This window comes from Pinus tabuliformis, chromosome 1_1, assembly GCF_031772625.1.
Source record: "Pinus tabuliformis cultivar Carrire ecotype Pingquan chromosome 1_1, CPIR1, whole genome shotgun sequence".
Classification (NCBI taxonomy): domain Eukaryota; kingdom Viridiplantae; phylum Streptophyta; class Pinopsida; order Pinales; family Pinaceae; genus Pinus; species Pinus tabuliformis.
In genome coordinates, this window is record NC_142297.1 from 998,454,130 (window position 1) to 998,473,551 (window position 19,422).

At 34.4% G+C, this 19,422-nt stretch overlaps 1 protein-coding gene across 1 annotated transcript in view; it reads right to left on the bottom strand.

Annotated features, from left to right (window-relative positions):
• LOC149217954 (long-chain-fatty-acid--[acyl-carrier-protein] ligase AEE15, chloroplastic-like) overlaps window positions 1-18,414 on the bottom strand; it is a 447,245-nt gene extending 428,831 nt beyond the window's left edge. The window contains exon 1 of the mRNA XM_089393097.1: window positions 18,211-18,414. Coding sequence (XP_089249223.1) covers window positions 18,211-18,384 — 174 coding nt within the window. The 5' untranslated portion in view covers window positions 18,385-18,414. The remainder of the gene's footprint in view (window positions 1-18,210) is intronic.
• Window positions 18,415-19,422: the final 1,008 nt, after the last annotated feature.

Below are 19,422 nucleotides of genomic sequence, written 5' to 3' on the forward strand. Positions count from 1 at the left end.
TCAAAATAGGTGTAGAGAGGCAGAGTTATGGGACTAGAAAACCACTTAAACTCTTTTTGGGCTTCTAGTGATTCCTGTGATTCTCTATGGTTGTGAATTATGGGCCAGCAGTACATCCATCTGACATGCAGTGGAGAGAAAATTTAGAAGCGTTTGATTACAAACAAATTCAAGATTAAAAGTGCAGTTCCTTATGCTATATTGTTAAGTGAAACAGGGACTATTCCTATTGAAGCAATTGCCATGGTGCGAGTCATAAGGTATTTAAAAAAAAATGAGCGAATGGAAGAGGGTAGATGGCCTAAGGTTGTGTTTAATGACAGATTGTGCAAGAGAAAAAATACTTGGATGTAGCAAAATAAAAAATGGTTTAGTAAATGGGGTAATTGATTGAACACGTGTCCCATAAACAACAAAGAGATAAAAGATTTTGTTATGGAAAAGTTCCACAAGATAAGGAGGTAGGAAGAAAGAAAAAGTACTATATTGAAGTGTTTAATCCCACTCATAGTCATCAACCAAAAGCATACATAGAGACGAATATCTCTTGGAGAGACAAAATTCTTATTACTCAGTTAAGGACTAATTCTATCAACTCCATTGTGAAAAAGGCATTGGAAAAGGCCAAAAGAAGTGTGGGAGAAAAGAGTGCATTTTTTGTTCTTCTAGAAAAGTGGAAACAGAAAAACATTTCATTTTAGAATGTGAGGCCTTCAAAGTCAACAAGAAAATTATGCAGATATGCTGGCAGCTAGCTCTTGGGATAATCTATTTAGCGAGGGGTTCGTTGAGAAGCTAGGAGCATTTATTTTGAAGCTTCACAGAAAATGGGCCGAATACATCAAGCAGATAAAGAAGCAATTTGTCCCATAAGCTATCTTTAGCTTTGTGGACGTTAAAATAATTTCTTTCTTTATTTCTTCCTAAGTATTTAGTTGTTGAAAAAAGGTCATCTTATTCATACACACCATACTTTGGTCATTGGGTGGTTCCTTTTATTCACACCAGATTTTAACCATCGAAGGTTCATTTGTTAACCATTGAAGGGTCATTTATTAGATGTGAAGGCAATACCACTGACGCCGTCACCGACAGCCGTCGCCTACGCTCACACCCACTATCACTGCTACAACCTACCACATTGACTGCTGCCGTCTACCCACCGTCCATTGAATTCTAGTTTCACCGTGCAGTGATGAAGAATACATGGAGAGAATTCTAAAACTCTGTTCATCAACTCTAAATTCGTAATTTGCCTCAACTGAGATGCAAACAAGGCAAGTTATACCATGTAAGTTTATGATTTCTTCTGCATTGCTATTCTTTTGAGCTCTGTCTTGTGTTCTTCTTACTCGTGTTGTATTTTGCCGTCTTTGATTAGTATTCTGTTGACAATTGGTGAGCCCGACATCGAAGCTCGCCCGCAACAACAGGAACCCGACAATTATTTCCAAGAGATTCATATCACTGTAAAGATTTCTCTTACAATGGAACTCGCAAAGCACGTCGTCTCAGAGGAAACCAAGGCCATCACCAAGTTTACTAGTGCCTGAGTTCGGTTCGATATTTTCTTTGAATTTATTTCAATGGTCTTTTGACGCTAGGACTAGTATGTAGCTTTAAATATTTTCTCGAGTTGGAGGTCGTGTATTGATCTCCTATTTTATGGATGATTTAAACCATATTAAAGTTATCTTATTTCATTAAGATTGTATGGGAGGTTTCTCATTAAGAGTGTATGGGAGGAAGGGATTTGAGCCTTGTCGCTCTTATTAAATCATTTTGATATTAAAAAGAATAAGAATAAAAAAAGGAAGAGATCACAGTTTTTTATATAATTTTTATTACAGGAGATTCATTTTGGCCTTTGATTAAAAAAAAATAATGTAATAATTAAAGTTTTATTTTGTAAGTGGAATTTTGATTTTTGGTGTTTGAATTTTATTGAGAATGGAGGCAACAACATTAATTAACATGGAGAAGTTGAGTAGGGCTAATTTTCTCTTATGGAAATCACAGATGGAAGATATAATGATTTCAAAAGATCAATATTTTCCGATTGAGGGTATGTCAAAGAAACCCTCATCGATGATGAATGAAGAATTGAATAATCTAGATAGAAAAATGATTGCAACAATCTGCCAATATCTAGCAAAGAGTGTGTATTTCAATGTGTCAAGAGAAAAGACAACAAAAGGATTATGGAAGAGGCCCCATGATATATATGAGAAGAACACAACATCAAACAAAGTGTTCTTGATGAAGAAGCTTTATAGTCTCAAGATTAAGAAGCGCACTTCAGTTGTTGAGCACTTGAACGAATTCAAAATTATTACTAGTCAACTTGCCTCAATTAAAATCATTTTATATGATGGAATTAGAGCTAATTTGTTAATGTGTTCTATGCCAGATAGTTAACTTGCCTCAGTTAAAATCATTTTAGATGATGGAATTAGAGCTATTTTGTAATGTGTTCTATGCCAGACAAATGGGAAAATTTAATTGTAGCTATGAACACTTCAACACCTACATGGACCATGAAGCTTGATGATGTCAACAATAATTTAATGAATGAGGAGTTGCGACACAAGTTAATTGGAGGAGAATTTCTAACTCTAACTGATCATGGTAGGAGAATTGATCAAAGTCGACAAGGGCATTCAAGATCGAGAGGCCGATCAAAATCAAGGAAGGGAAGGCTAATTTTCTTTCATTGTGGTAAAATAGGGCACATGAAGAAAGAATGTCAAGTCTAGAAGAAACGAAAAAAGGATCAAAAACCGTCCAGTGCAAATCACAAGTCATCAGACACAAATGAAGGTGAGAACACTATTGTAGTCACAAATGGTGATGTGTTATTTATTGTTTCAATAGAAGATGCATGTTTATATACATCTAACAATAGCTTTGATTGGATCCTTAACTCTGGGGCATCTCATCATGTAACCCCATGTAAAGATAATTTTGTTGCATATAATCTTGGTGATTATGGGAGAGTGCATTTCGGGAACACTCATTTTTGCAGTATTGTTGGAGTGGGAGATGTCTAGAGCAAGATGAAGGATGGACAAGATATATTGTTGAAACAGGTCATACATGTACTACAAATGCACATGAGTTTGATCTCTATGGGATGGGTAGATGATGAAGGCTATCACACAAGATTTGGAAAAGGAGGCTGGAAAATTAACAAAGGAGAATTGGTCATGGCTAGAGGACCCAAGACAAGAATATTATATACATTGAAGGCAATGATAGGAAAAAAAATTTGGCTGCTGTCACAAAAGAAGGAAATTTGTCAGATATGTGGCATAAGCACTGGTTCACATGAGTGAGAAGGGATTAAAAATCCTTGTTGGTAAAAAAATACTGTCATGTTTGAAATCCTATAATCTTGGTCTTTGTGAGCATTGTATACATAGTATACAAAAAATGGTTTCATTCCTTAGAGGTGGCCATGACAAAAAGAAAAAAATGTTAGAATTGATCCACTCAGATGTGTTTGGGTTTGTCAATGTTAAGTCATTAGGAGGAGCATAATATTTTGTAACATTTATAGATGATTCATTCAGGAAGGTTCGGGCATACCCTATGAAAAGTAAAAGTGAAGTTTTTTAAATATTTCAAAAATTCCATGTTGTTGTTGAAAGAGAGACTAAAAAATTGCTCATGTGTCTAAGAATGGAGAACGATGGAGAATATTGCTCAAAAGCATTCAATGAATACTATAATAAGTTTAGCATAAAGCATGAGAAGACTATGCTTGGTACTCCTCAACAGAATGATGTTGCAAAAGGATGAATCACACCATTAGGGAGAAAGTGAGGAGAATGTTATAAAATTCTGGTTTGGAGAAGCATTTTTGGGCAAAAGCTGTAAGGACAACTTGTTATCTTATAAATTGATTTCCTACTACAACCCTGAATGGTGGCATTTTTGAAGAAGTTTGGATTGGTAAGAAGATGAATTATTCTCATTTGAAAATAATTGGATGTGAATCATTTATACATATTCCCAAAGAAAATAGAACTAAGCTAGATTATAAATCTATGAAATGCATTTTTTCTGGGGTATGCGGATGATAGATTTGCTTATCGTCTATAGGATCCAATCAAACATAAAGTTATTAGAAGCAGGGATGTTATATTTAATGAGTTAGAAATGTTTAAGAGGTCTATAGGTGAGTTGAAGGTCAAGAAAGTTATTGACAGGTTTGAAGAGCAACATGAAAACATCCCACCAATGCAAGAAACTAGACAACAAATTCAAGAGCAGGAAGGAGAGAAGTGGAAAATGATGAACATCAAGAAGAAGGAATCTTGCAAGAACCTTTATAGGAGATTCAACCTAATAATTCACCACCATAGTTGGTTCGTATATATTCTAGGCCTCACAAGCCTTCACAAAGGTATCCTCGTTCAAACTATATCCTATTAATTGATGAAGGCGAGCCTAATTTTGTTCTAGAGGCTTGTAAAGTTGAGCACAATAAATAATGGAAGAAAACAATGGAGGAAGAAATGAACTCTTTGCTGGAAAATAAAACTTGGGAATTGGTTAAGCTCCCAAAAGGTAGAAAGGCCTTGCAAAACAAATGGGTATACAAGATTAAGCATGAAGGTGACGAAAATAAGGAGAGGTATAAAGCAAGGCTGGTGGTGAAAGGATTGGCCCAAAAATAAGGTATTGACTTCACTGAGATTTTCTCACTTGTTGTCAAAATTTCATCCATCATAGTCATTCTTGGTCTTGTTAGAATTGATACACTCAGATGTGTTTGGGTTTGTCAATGTTAAGTCATTAGGAGAAGCATCATATTTTGTAACATTTATAGATGATTCATCCAGGAAGGTTTGGGCCTACCCTATGAAAAGTAAAATTGAAGTGTTTTAAATATTTCAAAAATTCCATGTTGTTGTTGAAAGAGAGACTAAAAAATTGCTCAAGTGTCTAAGAATAGAGAATGATGGAGAATATTGCTCAAAGGCATTTAAGGAATACTATAATAAGTTTAGCATAAAGCATGAGAAGACTATGCTTGGTACTCCCAATAGAATGGTGTTGCAAAAAGGATGAATCACACCATTATGGAGAAAGTGAGGAGCATGTTGTAAAATTCTAGTTTGGAGAACATTTTTGGGCAGAAGCAGTAAGGACAACTTGTTAACTTATAAATTGATTTCCTACTACAACCCTAGATGGTGGCATTTTTGAAGAAATTTGGACTGGTAAGAAGTTGAATTATTCTCATTTGAAACATTTGGATGTGAATCATTTGTACATATTCCTAAAGGAAATAGAACTAAGCTAGATGATAAATCTATGAAATGCATTTTTTTGGGGTATGCAGATGACATATTTGCTTATCGTCTATAGGGTCCAGTCAAACATAAAGTAATTAGAAGCAGGGATGTTATATTTAATGAGTTAGAAATGTTTAAGAGGTCTATAGGTGAGTTGAAGGTCAAGAAATTTATTGACAGGTTTGAAGAGCAACATGAAAACATGCCACCAATGCAAGAAACTAGACAACAAATTCAAGAGCAGGAAGGAGAGCAAGTGGAAAATGATGAACGTCAAGAAGAAGGAATATTGAAAGAACTTTTACAGGAGATTCAACCTAATAATTCACCACCACAGTTGGTTCGTATATATTCTAGGCCTCACAAGCCTTCACAAAGCTATCCTTGTTCAAACTATATCCTATTAGTTGATGAAGACGAGCCTAATTTTTTCTAGAGGCTTGTAAAGTTGAGCACAGTAAAGAATGGAAGAAAACAATGGAGGAAGAAATGAACTCTTTGCTGGAAAATAAAACTTGGGAATTGGTTAAGCCCCCAAAAGGTAGAAAGGCCTTGCAAAACAAATGGGTATACAATATTAAGCATGGAGGTGACGAAAATAGGAGAGGTATAAAGCAAGTTGGTGGTGAAAGGATTGGCCCAAAAACAAGGTATTGACTTCGCTGAGATTTTCTCACCTGTAGTCAAAATGTCATCCATCAGAGTCATTCTTGGTCTTTTTGCTACTATAGACTTAGAATGTGAAGAGTTAGATGTAAAAACTGCTTTCCTTCATGGTGAATTGGAGGAGAAATTTATATGGAGAAGCCATAAGGCTTCATAGAAAGAGACAAGGAAGACGTGGTTTGCAGGTTGAAGAAGAGCCTCAATGGGTTGAAACAAGCACCTTGGCAATGGTACAAGAAATTTGATTCATTCATGTTGGAGCATGGTTTTCATAGGTTGGAAGTTGACCATTGTGTCTATATCAAGACGTATGATCAAGGAAAGCATATAATATCACTGTTATATGTGGATGACATGATGATTGTTGGGAATGATAAGAATATGATCAATAGGTTGAAGAAAGATTTTGGCAATAAATTTGCAATGAAGGACTTAGGTCCAACATAACAAATATTGGGAATGAGGATAATGCGTGACAGAAAAGGTTGTGGTTGTCACAAAAAAAAAGATATCAAGAAGGTGCTTGACAAGTTTAATATGAAGGATGCCAAGCTAGTTGGTATACCCCTTGCAACCCACTTTAAGTTGAGTACTGATTTATTCCCTAATGATGACAAGGATAAGGAAAAAATGAGCAAGATTCCTTATGTTCAAGTAGTTGGAAACTTGATGTATGCCATGGTATGTACATGACTAGCCATTGCATATTCAATGGGAGTCGTGAGCATGTTCCTTGCCAATCTAGGCAAACAACATTAGCAAGAAGTCAAATGGATTTTTAGCTATCTCAAGGGTACTAGTCATTACTGTTTATGTTTTGGTCATAATGATATTATGCTTGAAGGATTTACAGATGCAGATATGGTTGTAGATATGGACACCAAAAAGTACACTATAAGTTATTTGTATACATTTGCAGGTGCAACAATATCTTGGGTGTCAAGGCTACAAAGAATAGTAGCTCTCTCTACAACAGAGGTAGAGTACATAACTGCAACAAATGCTTGTAAAGAGATGTTATGGATGCAATGATTCCTAGGATAGATAGGAATAAAGAAGGATAAGTATGTGTTATATTGTGATAGTCAGAGTGCCATTCACTTGGTGAAAATCCCAAAATTTCACTAAAAGCCCAAGCACATTTACTTAAGGTACCATTGGATCTACCATGTGTTGGAGTAAGGACAATTATCCTTGGAAAATATCCATACATATAAGAACCTTGTTGATATGCTCACTAAGATTCTACCAAGAAATAAACATGAGTTGTGTAGAGGCATGGTAGGGCTTAGGACTCGGTGTGACCTGATTCATAAATCTTCATTTGACTTAAAGTGGGAGAATGTTAGATGTGAAGCCAACAATATCAACTCCGACATCGACAGTCACCTCCCACGACCATGACGATTATCACTGCCACAACCTACCAAGCTGATTGTTGCCGACGACCCACTGTCCATTGAATTCTAGTTTCAATGTGCAGTCATGAAAAACACATGTAGAAAATTCTAGAGTTTTGTCCATCAACTATAAATTCGTAATTTTCCTCATCTTGAGATGCAAGCAAGAAAAGTCTTTCCATATACTGTAAAGCATGCGATTTCTTCTCCATTGCTGGTTTTTTGGTTTTTGTCTTGTGTTTTGCGTCCTTGTGTTGTATTTTTTTATCTTTGATTAGTATTCTGATGTGCTATATTCTATCATCATTCTTGATTACACATATTATATTTTGGTTGGTGGTCCTTTATATGAGCACCATGAATAATTTATTGGAAGTTTTGTTAGAGCACATCATAATTACTAAGGGTTATTTGCACACCATATAACAATTGTTTAGCTGATTGAAAAACATTAGATCTACGTCAGATCACCCCATATGATAGAGAACCTAGATTAGAGGACCCACACATAGAGGTCACATTAGGGGATTTTTGAGGTCTAAAATGAACCTCCTAATAGTGGAAATAATAAAATAATATTAGATTACATCATCAAATTTTAGAGGGAAAAAATACAACTATTTTTTCAACTCATATTTTCAACTTATCTCCAGATGGATTTACTCAAATTTCAAGCAGAAACACTCGTTGGATGCAAAATTTGATTCCTCATCCAAGGAGTACCCATGTTGCATACTTTCGATGGACCCTACTACGCGAAAAATGAGAAATACATGAAAAATGTGATTGCAATCACATTTTTTCATGTATTTCTCATTTTTCGTGTAGTAGGGTCCATCGAAAGTATGCAACATGGGTACTCCTTGAATGAGGAATCAAATTCTGCATCCAACGAGTGTTTTCGCTCGAAATTTGAGTAAACCCATATGGAGATAAGTTGAACAAGCAGTTTTATTATTTTTTAATCTTTGTACTTTTTTACTCCAAAAATGGTGAATCATCCCCCATGGTTGACATCATCATCTTGAATCCTATTGGTTCTTATAAAGTTTATTTTGGTTGTACATTTTTCTTAGGAGGCCCATTTTAGACCTCAAAAATCCCCTAATGGAAGCAAAACATTTAAGTGTAACAGATCAAGGGCGTTGAAGAATGTAATGGCTGAACGCATTGTGCAATGACAAAAAGTGTGATTGGCATGCTTACAATGTGCCCAAGTGTGCGCATTGGATGTTGAAGAGTGCATGGTTGTAATAGAAGTTAGAATACAGAGTTGTGGCATTATTCTATGTATCTGAAATTGCATTTTTCTAAGGGTTCTATTGAAGAATATAATGTTGTAACTTCTATGATATTGATTTATGCCATGTAATGTTAGGTCTATGTATGTGTTATGGTGTTGGTATTAATGCTTTCTTGTTTGGGAATGATTCCACGTGCAAAATTGATGTATATTCTAATGTAGCGTGAGAATATTTACATAGTTGATGTGTTTCATATGCAAAAATGGTTGAATGCAAAGTGCACATGACACCTGTAGCAGAGGTTAATCTTGAATGTATGCACATCACCGATCTACAGAATGTAATGGAAGGCATGTTTTGGTTTGGTTTCTATATCCTGTAGCTGTTATTATTAGAAAAGTGTGATGAGACAAAGTATGATCTTTGACAGAGACTCCTATACATTGTTGTAGCAGAAATCATGTTGATCCACATAGTGAAGCAAATGATGGAATGGACAGTGTGATAAAATATGACAGAGTTTAATTGACTGAATTTATTGTAGGGGTTATGTGTTGGTATTTTGTATGCTAACATAATTTTTTTTGCAGAGAAGTTAAGGAAAAATGTCACATGCAACAAAAAGCTATATAGATATTTTGCAGTGAAGCCTTGTAATTTTGAGTTAGTTCTATAACCGCCACTAACATATGGCTGAGTATTTGTTGTAAGATATCCTTTATACCATGAGTTTACATGGATTTTTATGTAGCTATACATTATGGGATGAGTCGTTTGTTGTTGAGAGCCGTCATTGTCATGGTTGAGTGAATGAGTTGTAATGAGCTGAATGAGAAGTGTCTTGATTTCTTCTGCCATGTATGCAAAATCTATGTAATGATATATGTTGCTCATGTTTCATCATAAGGGTCAAGGTCTGAGTTTCTTTTATGAGTGAGTGAAATGGCAGTTCAATGAGGCTGAGAGCATATATTACCCATGTATAGTCATAGCCTTCTAATTCAAATCTTTGTATGGATAAACATGAGGTGTATTGATGAGATGGTAGTTGATGAAAAGAGAGGATTTATGTGCTGCTATAACTATTGAGGGAAAAATATTGTTATCTTCAGAGAATTATTGTTGTGTGAAGTTGTATGCTATTGTTTGCATGGATGTTTGGAAGAGTAGTGCCAAGATTGATGGTTATGTTAGGTAGAGTCAATGTTGTTGTCGCTGCTAATGATGCATATGTTGAGCGATAAGAGTGGTGTTGTCTATTGTATGGTGAGAGCACTGTTATGTTTATATGGAGAGGGTATTATTTCTACAAGGAGTTTTCCAAAGAACATTTATATGGGTGAGTATAAAAGGCCATGCTAATGGCTTGGACTTGATGGTGTATGCTGTTGCTGCTATGATTTGGCAAGAACAATTTTTGTTGCTCAAATTTTTCCTACTACTGCTAAAGGACATAATATTATTTGGTACCATGATGGGATAAGGTTAAGGTTGAGAGTGCTTTTCCACGCCATCCTATATTTCCCTTCAAGTAGACTAGATCTAACTTATTTCCAGGGGAGTATATTGCACACTTTATCAGCTATGTAATTAGTCGTAGAGTGTTGGTATCATTGACATTGTTTTTATTCCCTTGCCATGGATGGGGGAGAGAGTATTGAGCTCAAATTTAGAGGAGATCAGGTTCAGGAGAGAAGTTCGGGCTTTAGTTGACATCAATGTCAAAGGGGGTATATTTTTGGTAGTCTAGTGTTTCCATTGATGTAAACATTTGTTTAGCTTCATTTTCCTTGTGTTCATGAAGTCCTATGTTTTGTACTAGGTCTTATGCATGTTCTTGATGGTAAAAGCTTATACTTGAAGCTAAGCTACAAATGTGTTTGAGAAGGCATACTTATAAGGAGTAGCACAAGTGCCTAGTTGAAGACAAAGCGTTATAACTATAGTTGTTATCATTATGGGGCATGATATAATACACTTAATGAGAGCATGGGGCACATTATTGTTGTAGATGTTTGGATATGCAGTGTTGAAGAGCAGAAAGGAAAACCATGGGAAATTGCCAAGGGTTTTAACATGGTATTTGGTGAGAGAACTTAAATGGTTAAATGATTTATTTTGTTTGATGTGGTAATCATTGGGTGTGGAATCTAATTAATGTTTTTGATTTAGTCCATTGTGATTGGAATAAATATTATAAATGTATTATGGTAGCATTAGAGGTTGCTTAGTGAGAGAGAGGGCTATAGTGCATAGTGATGCCTCTTGTATACATGTAGCATTGATCAGTGGAGTTTTAGATATTGAGTTGTAAATATTAGATGTTGTTGTAGCATGCATGTTGAGCCGGCCATATTGGGCCTAATATGGAAATTTTGAAACGAGGTCCTCATAGAGGTTGAGAAGGATGGGGCCTCCGGCAAGTGTTGGCTTGCCAAGATAGGAGTATGGTTTCTTGCTAGTAGTGGCCATCAAACATTTGACATGAGGTTGGGGCCTTCTATATGGTGGTGGGAAACAAACCGTAGTAGCAGTCATGTCTCCTAGCTGGTAGTGGCCATAGGGGCTTCACTTAAGGAACCTCTGAAATATCATGTGCGTTCATGGCTTATCAAACAATACCCTTAATTTGACTACATATTGGAAAATACCTCTAAAAATAACATTATTTAATCCCCTATGAATATGAACCCAATACACATTCCCAATTTTAAAAACCCCTACTTTCACTAGACATTGTAGGTATCCATTTTTTCATTAACATTTTCTATACCCCTTTATATTTTTCCATTAACTTTGAGCTCCATTTTTTATATTTTCCAATATAAAAACCCTTTACCCCCTATATATCCCTCAATATATCATATTATTTTTTCCTTAATATATATACCCCAATATGAATGAACATGGTATGGTATTGCTCCCCCTGTGAATCCCCCATGGTAGTGGCTTGCTGATATATGTAAATATTTTCTTGACAAATAATAGAAAAGGAAAAGTAGCACAACAACAACATGGTGGTTTTCTTCTCCTTGAGGGTTTCCACCAGATATTATTATGTCTCCTTGTGCATGATTTTCTTAACATTCATTATGGTATTTATGTGTTAATTTTATGCTGAGCTTACATATTCAAATCTATTGTATTATGCTGGTCACTAATTGTTTTTTGGTGAGATTTTTTAAAATAGTATAAACCCTAGTAGTACTAATCCACTCCCTCCTCTCAATAGTGATATGATTTAAGAAATAGAGTGCGAAATCAATGTCCTCAATAAGAACCACATACTTGGTGGTCTTGATGAAAAATTTAGTACCTTTTTGTTTGCATAAACCTTTGGAATCTCCAAATTATAAACAACTTAGCCTACATAATAAGAAATGGGCGCAATAACACTAAATTTGTTTGTTTCTAGAGCCCTATAAAACAAGCAGGCTCTCTTCATGGATTTCATAGTGTTTTGATAGAATTACTCCCTTTCAACAAAGGTTTCAAGGTCTTCGACATTTTCTTCTTTTCTAATGAGATCTATAACAAGCATGACCACCATAGTCAAGCTGATTGTGATATGCATCTAAGTTGTATTTCTCACTCATCATATGGAAACAGAACAAATCATCTCTATGTGAAAGTCCATATAAAAGTTAGATTATGGCAATGTGTCTAAATCTTTACATTGTCATTTTCAACCTTTTGAAATTCCTCCAAAAAAAAAGGTACTACTTGGTGTTTATGATTTTTATTTTTTATTTATAATATACATATAACCCATTACATGGTTATGTTTAATACTACAAAGTAATTATGATTATTTTATATTGAAATTAATACTTATGTATTTCGTAACTTTTAACACTGTAAAAAATTGGAAGGGAATTTTTTTATTTAAAATAATAGTTACTTTGAAATGTATACTTAATTTACTCTTGTAAATTAAAGTACAACTACTTTTACAATCACATTTCACCATGGAAGGGTTGGATGAAAATATACACTTCAACTTGAAATGAAGTGTAACCCTTCAATTTTCATCACTAATGCTTAAGGATGGTCATTTTGCTCGACGATGGACATCCTACTCGAGAATATCCCTTTTTCTTGATGATGGCCTTTATGTGTTGCATCACCCCCTTTGTTAAATGCTTGATAGATGATTCTTTGTTCATTGTAGGGGTTACGAGGTGGATTTCCATTTCTCTGAGCATTGATAACATCCTTCTTTTGCTTTAAAGATCAACACTTGACTAGGTTTCACATCAACCTAGTCCTTTGCTTGATCATTAAGTTATCTACTATGCTATTAGTAGGCTTATTATATAATTTCATTGTTGTAAGACTTTTTTTTCATTATACTTGAGCATCCCATATCATTGGTACTAACGTGACCCTAAGTTGTGGGTGATCATCAACTATTGTATGCCTTAGACTATGCCTAATTGACATGTCTTAATTGAACGCAATCCAAAAACTTAGAGTGTGTGGAATATTGAAGTGTTCATTTGATCATAAGAAATGCTACATCATCACCACCGAACCATAGCCAAGATTTTATTTCCTCCCTTGAGCCAAACATATTTGAACAAAAGACCACCGAATATAAGATTGTGCTAACATCCATCTAGGCCAAACCTTGTAATATTTCTTGGGAGATCATGTGCCTAGTGGTGATAGGTTTTCACATACCTTATGCAAACTTAGGAGAATTTTCAGGTCAAAAATAGGTCTCAAAACAAAAAATGCACTATGAAAATTAACTTGAAAATAACCAAAAAGATTCAAGATGATGATGCCATCCCTAAGGGTAAATATTTTTGGAGGGAAAGAAGAAAATAATTATTTAGTTGTATATTCATCTTATCTCTTTATAGGTTTACTCAAATGTCAAGTGTAGCCACCCATTGGATGTGAAATTAAATTTCACATCGAAAGAGTACCCGCTCTGAATACTTTTGAGTATACCTATGATAATAAAAATTGGAAATACATGGAAAAATAGGTTTCTTGACATAAACATTTTTTATTTATTTATGTATTTTCAATTTTTTTTCGATGCGGGTCTACTCAAAGGTATACATAGTAGGTACTTGTTGGATGCAAAATTTCCGCATCCAACAAGTGCCTACACTTGACATTTGGGTAAACCTATAAGAAGATATGTTGAAAATACAATAAGAAAGTATTTTTCTTTCTTTTCCTTTAAAAAACCATCTTCTTATTTTGCTATTTTAACTATTATTATATTATTTTCTTAAGGAGGCTCATTTTAGACCTTAAAATTCCCATAATGTAGCTCATTAAAGATGATGCCTTTCCATGGCTAACAAGTTGTCCACCGAATTTCTAGACCACAACGTCCTTCGTTAAGCTTGCATTGTAACTCCTCATTGATCCTCTATCCCTGCTATAATAGACATCCTTGGTTCTCTTAGTCTACACTATGCTATACCATCCTAACCATGACATAAATCATCAATATTTGATTACCAACACCACCAAAACATATAGACTTGTGATGCACCCATAGCCAAGTTTACCCTCCACTACTTCCATCATGTTGCTACTAGTGGCACCTCGAGTAGGGTCCTTACATTCTCCCATATTTGAATTGTTTACATCCTTTTCAATGTGCCCCATCACCCTTTTGATGAAAGAGTTACATTCTCCCCTAATTGAATTGTTGACATCCTTGTTAATGCACACCCATCACCCCTTTTATGAAAGGGGTATTCACTGTTGGTGATGAAGAGACACTTTTGTAATATCCATATTTGAATGTGAACTTGATATCATTTGTCACAAGGCTAGGATTTTCATTCTGGTTGAGTGTCCTATACCACTCATAAAGCCTAGTCACTACATGGCATCGACGTGGCCTTGCTATCTAAGCATGACTATCAACTGTTTGTATCTCTAGAACAAACCCAACCAACATGTCATGGTTTAACCTAAGCTAGGCACCTTATATTGTGCATATTGTCGAAATTCTCATTTCATCGAGGGTGATAATATGTCATCGCTAGCCAACAATATGAAACCCTTTGTTAACTCCCCTATTCCAAACACACTTGAACAACCAACTACATAATGTAGGATCATGACATCATCCATCTATTCTAACCCATGATAGTCCTCTAAAGATCATGTACCTTGTGGAAATAGGGTTTCATATACCTTTAGTGCACTCATCAATGATGCGTCCTTCATGGTTAACACACTATCCACCAAATTTCTAGTTTGCTCCATCCTCCATTGAGCTTGCATTGCAACACCTTGTTGGCTATTTCCCCCCCTATAGGGCGGAAATCCTTAGTTCTCCTAGTCCACACCAAATTATTAAATTGTCCTAACCATCTCATGAATCATCGAGATCAAGTCACTAAGGCTACCAAAACATATAAACTCACCATGCACCCTAAGCCAAGTTTTCATAGGGTTCCTTTTTTCATGTTATTGTGATTGGCACCTCAAGCAGGGTCCTTATAGTGGCTAAGATTTTGTTTGATGGACTAGACAAGTGAAATTTTCTCATTCTACCTTATCCCTTGGGAGCATGGTTGAGACAGGTGCTCTTTGCTTGACAAACTAGGCTTTGCTATTTTTTTTCCCTTGTAACTTATCCCTTGGGAGGATAAGGCAAAAACCTACATTGGCACTTAATTTTGTTCACATCAACCTAGTCCTTTTTTGATCATTGATTTCTTTGCATGTGACCAAGATTAACATTTACAAATACCTCTCATTTTGCATTGGGAAAATCTCACTTATATATATAAACATATTTACTATGTTTTTGATATGTTTGATGATAGAGAGTTCATAATTTTAATTGACATTCAAAATTCCAATGATGGACATTTTGATTGTTAAATTCCATCCTTAGACTAGTTCCTTGTTCTAGAGAGTAACTTTCATGGGGCTAGATTTTTCATTTCACATGAGCATCCCATACCATTCAAGAAGCCTAGTTGTCGCATGACACTACCATGACATCATTAGTTCGACATGACCATCAACTATTTGTATCAACTAGACTATACCTAATTGACATGTCCTAACCAAACCCAAGCCAAGCACCTTTAGCTGTGAAAAATGTCAGAGTGCTTGTTTCATCATAAGCGACATTGCCTTATTTCCACCTAACCATAGGCAACCTAGTATCGCTTCCCATGAGCCACACATACTTGGATGACTAACTATCCAATTTGGCACCCTACTATCATCCATTTAAGCCAAAACATGATAGTTCATGTAGATCATGTCATTGCTTCATCTAACATTCACATATCTTTGATGCATTTATCAACATTATTACCTTACCATAAACAACACACACAAACAATCACATTACATAGCCATCACATCTTATAGCAAAGCCTATGATGCAACACATGATCGATTGTCTACCTTACTAGGTAAGAAATCCTTGATCCTCTAGCCTATGCACTAGTACATTGTCCTAATCATCATACAAATACCACCCATGAGTTGGTCACGGAAACTACCAAATCGTATGAACTCAACGTATATCTTTAACCATATTTATTTGAAATGCCATCCTTCATACCATTGCCAATATCACAGCAAGTTGGATCCTTACAATAACCCTTTGTTTTAACAAATTGGTACCTTGTTGTTGCATCCTTTCTACTTGACAAACTAAATTAAAACAAAGGAATGCTATGCAATTCCTAATGGTTAAGGAAAAACTAAATATGCTTAATGATTAAAAACATGTGCTTTCTTGTAAAAGGCCTCAAATTGACATCCAAACAGAGTAAAATATATACAACTTTATATATTTTCTTGACTCTAAATAAAAGATTTGGAAAATAAAGCTTAAATTTATGATAATAGTGCATGTAAACCTATAGAATATATACCTATATAATAGTGAAATCAATTTATATAATTTTCTTGCTACCATTACAATTGATACAATATACAATATTTATAATTAAAATTATCATAAAGCTAAAAATATAAATTATTAATATAATAAATAAAAAATTATTTTAATTAATATATTAGTTTTAATTTATTAAAATTATGATTATTGGACTATATACACATATAAAACATCAGGTGAGAATATTGATCCGCAAAATAAAAACAAGTTTCTTATTTGTAAAGTGGGTCATTTAAAATGTGGAATTACAAATTATAAAATAAAACAAGATTAAAGAGCTAAGATATAAAATTCAAACAAAGGCTTTCGAGAAAAGAGAATTCTTAAAACAAAGGTTGTTGATGGCGTTGACAAAATAATATCATTTTAAAAAGTTGACACGAATTACGAATACGGAAGGATCGATAAATCCAATTGAAGATCATACCGAAATATCGTTATAATGAAATATCAAGGGTTAACAGTTGAAACCTTGAAGGTTAGCTTGACGAGCCATGGAGCCAGTTCTGAAAACTCTCTGGGTTGGTAGGTCGCAGGGGACTCTTTCATATTTCAGAAAGAAACCTAATCTTCAAAACTTCAATGCAAGTTAATACGTCTCTTTGGTCTGAACAACCAATCAATAACGAATGGTCAAACATGATTTCAAAAATGTTTTCACTGTGGAATCAAATCAAATTCCGGGTTGAGAAATCTAAATGAAAAGTAAACCTATAACTATAACAAGGAAGATATCTTGGGTATATCTCGGGATATCTTGGGTATATCTGGGGTGGTTGGGAGGGTTTAATGATAATCTTTCCGTCCAATTTCCAGTCGGGAGAGTTTAATGATAATCTTTCAGTCCAATTTCCAGTCTCATGGCTCAATTATGTTGTAAATGTGTGATGTATGTACTTTTCCTGGAAACAGACTTCTTCTAAAGTTTCACATCCCTCTAAAAACTATATAAGCACCATATATATGTATTGAGTTAATTGATTAATTTTCATCAAATTCAGAAATTTATAATTCAAATATTAATAACTACAAAAATATATTTTAATAGATTTCTAATTTTGATAAAAAAAATGCATAAAAGTTTGTAATGTTTCAAACTTTTCAAACTTCTCCACTGTTCTATAAGATATAGATAGGAATATTTGTTGTTAGTTCATACAGCAGCATCTGATTGTTGGTTTATGATGTTTAGAGTAAAGGGAAAAAATTGAACAAAATGAGTATTTTTATTTTCATTTCCATGGTACATTCTGTTTATTAAAAAAACCACACAGAGAATCTGTAATTAAGAAATTGTACAAAATCTGCTATTCAAATAAATTCAGTTCAGTTCAGATGAACAAACTGACATATACCTATGATAGATTGAATCAATAAACTTAAAATTAAACATTAAAAGAAGATGTAAAATTATTATAGTTTTCTAGTTTTGTTTACAGAAACATTTGATTTTGTTTATTATATTCTACCTAGCATCCAGAGTATTATTGTTGGTGTTTCAATTTCAACATCTACACAATCTTAATCTGAAAGCTTACAGAAGAATATGTCAGGAGACAACCATCATCATAATTTTGCTGTTGTATACATTTCATGAACAATAATTTGAGCCAAAGCACTGTAATATATTATTATTATTACGTATTCATGCATGTAGAATAAATGGGGGATGAAGCATGGAAATTTCTTACCAGCTGCTCGTCTGAGCAGTAAACGACCCCAACTCGATGGCGTCTGGGTATTGGGGATGGACAGACATGGCGTTTTCTGAACACTTTGCGATCGCAAGAAGCCGAGCGTAACAGCAAAAACTGATTATTGATCGGAGCGCCACTGATAATTCTGCACCTCGTGATCATATCCATTTTCTTTCTCCCTTGCTGTATATGATGTTCTTATTTTGCTACAGAAGCAAGCCAATTTATAGCTGGAGTGGGATCGAAACTCCTGAGATTTAAAAGTAAAATTTAAACATATAGAAATGCTGCTTTGTTTGTTTAGTGATAAATTTGTAAAAATGATTAGAATTTGGCTAAAAAATTCTGATATTAATAAAGTTGAATTTTATTTTCGTGGAAATACATTCAAAACCATCAAAGAACTCTCATAAACTTTAAAATCTTACCCACTGTAATACTTAACAACTGTAATCGAGATTTCGCAAAATTTCTACCAAATATCTCACCAATTTTTTTTTTACAACCTCGTTAGATTACGTTAATACAGAAATGGTCCAACCTCAGCTGAGTTGTTGTGCAAAGTCTTACACGTTTGCCGCTAGATCGCACGTCACGCTACGTCTTTTCGATTCTTTTTATCCTATTATCATAATCCCTGGTCTTTCTGTCAGCTGCCCCTCTTTGATGGCGACCTCTCAACATCACAGGAAATAAATTTTCTTTATGTTTTGTCACACTAAGCAATGTAACTCAATATGGGTAGCAATATATACGGTTGAAAATTCTGCCCAAAACATTTTATTCAGAGACTTCATAAATGTTTTTTTTCGGGTGGGATTCAATAAACTTCATAAATATTTTATTGAAGAATTTTCAACTAAAATCACATAAAAAAAACTTATGTCTATCCGTTTCAAACCATCCAGTGTAGTTCATAAATATTCTTTAACAATAATTTTTTTTTGGTCATTATCTAGTAAACTAAGCAATATCAGTTGATAATATCCGTCCACTGTCATATGGATGATCAGCTTTGGACACTCCTGTAAAATCATGTTAAAAAATTTTAAATGACAAACTTGTTATCTAAAATTTATCAATTGAATATTCAAAACAAGTTGAAAATGACCATTAGTGAAAATATCAATATTCAGAAGAAGTTAGAGTTGGCCATCAGTAAAGCTCTTTAATCAATAAAAAGTAAGAAAAGTTTTTTCTGAGCAC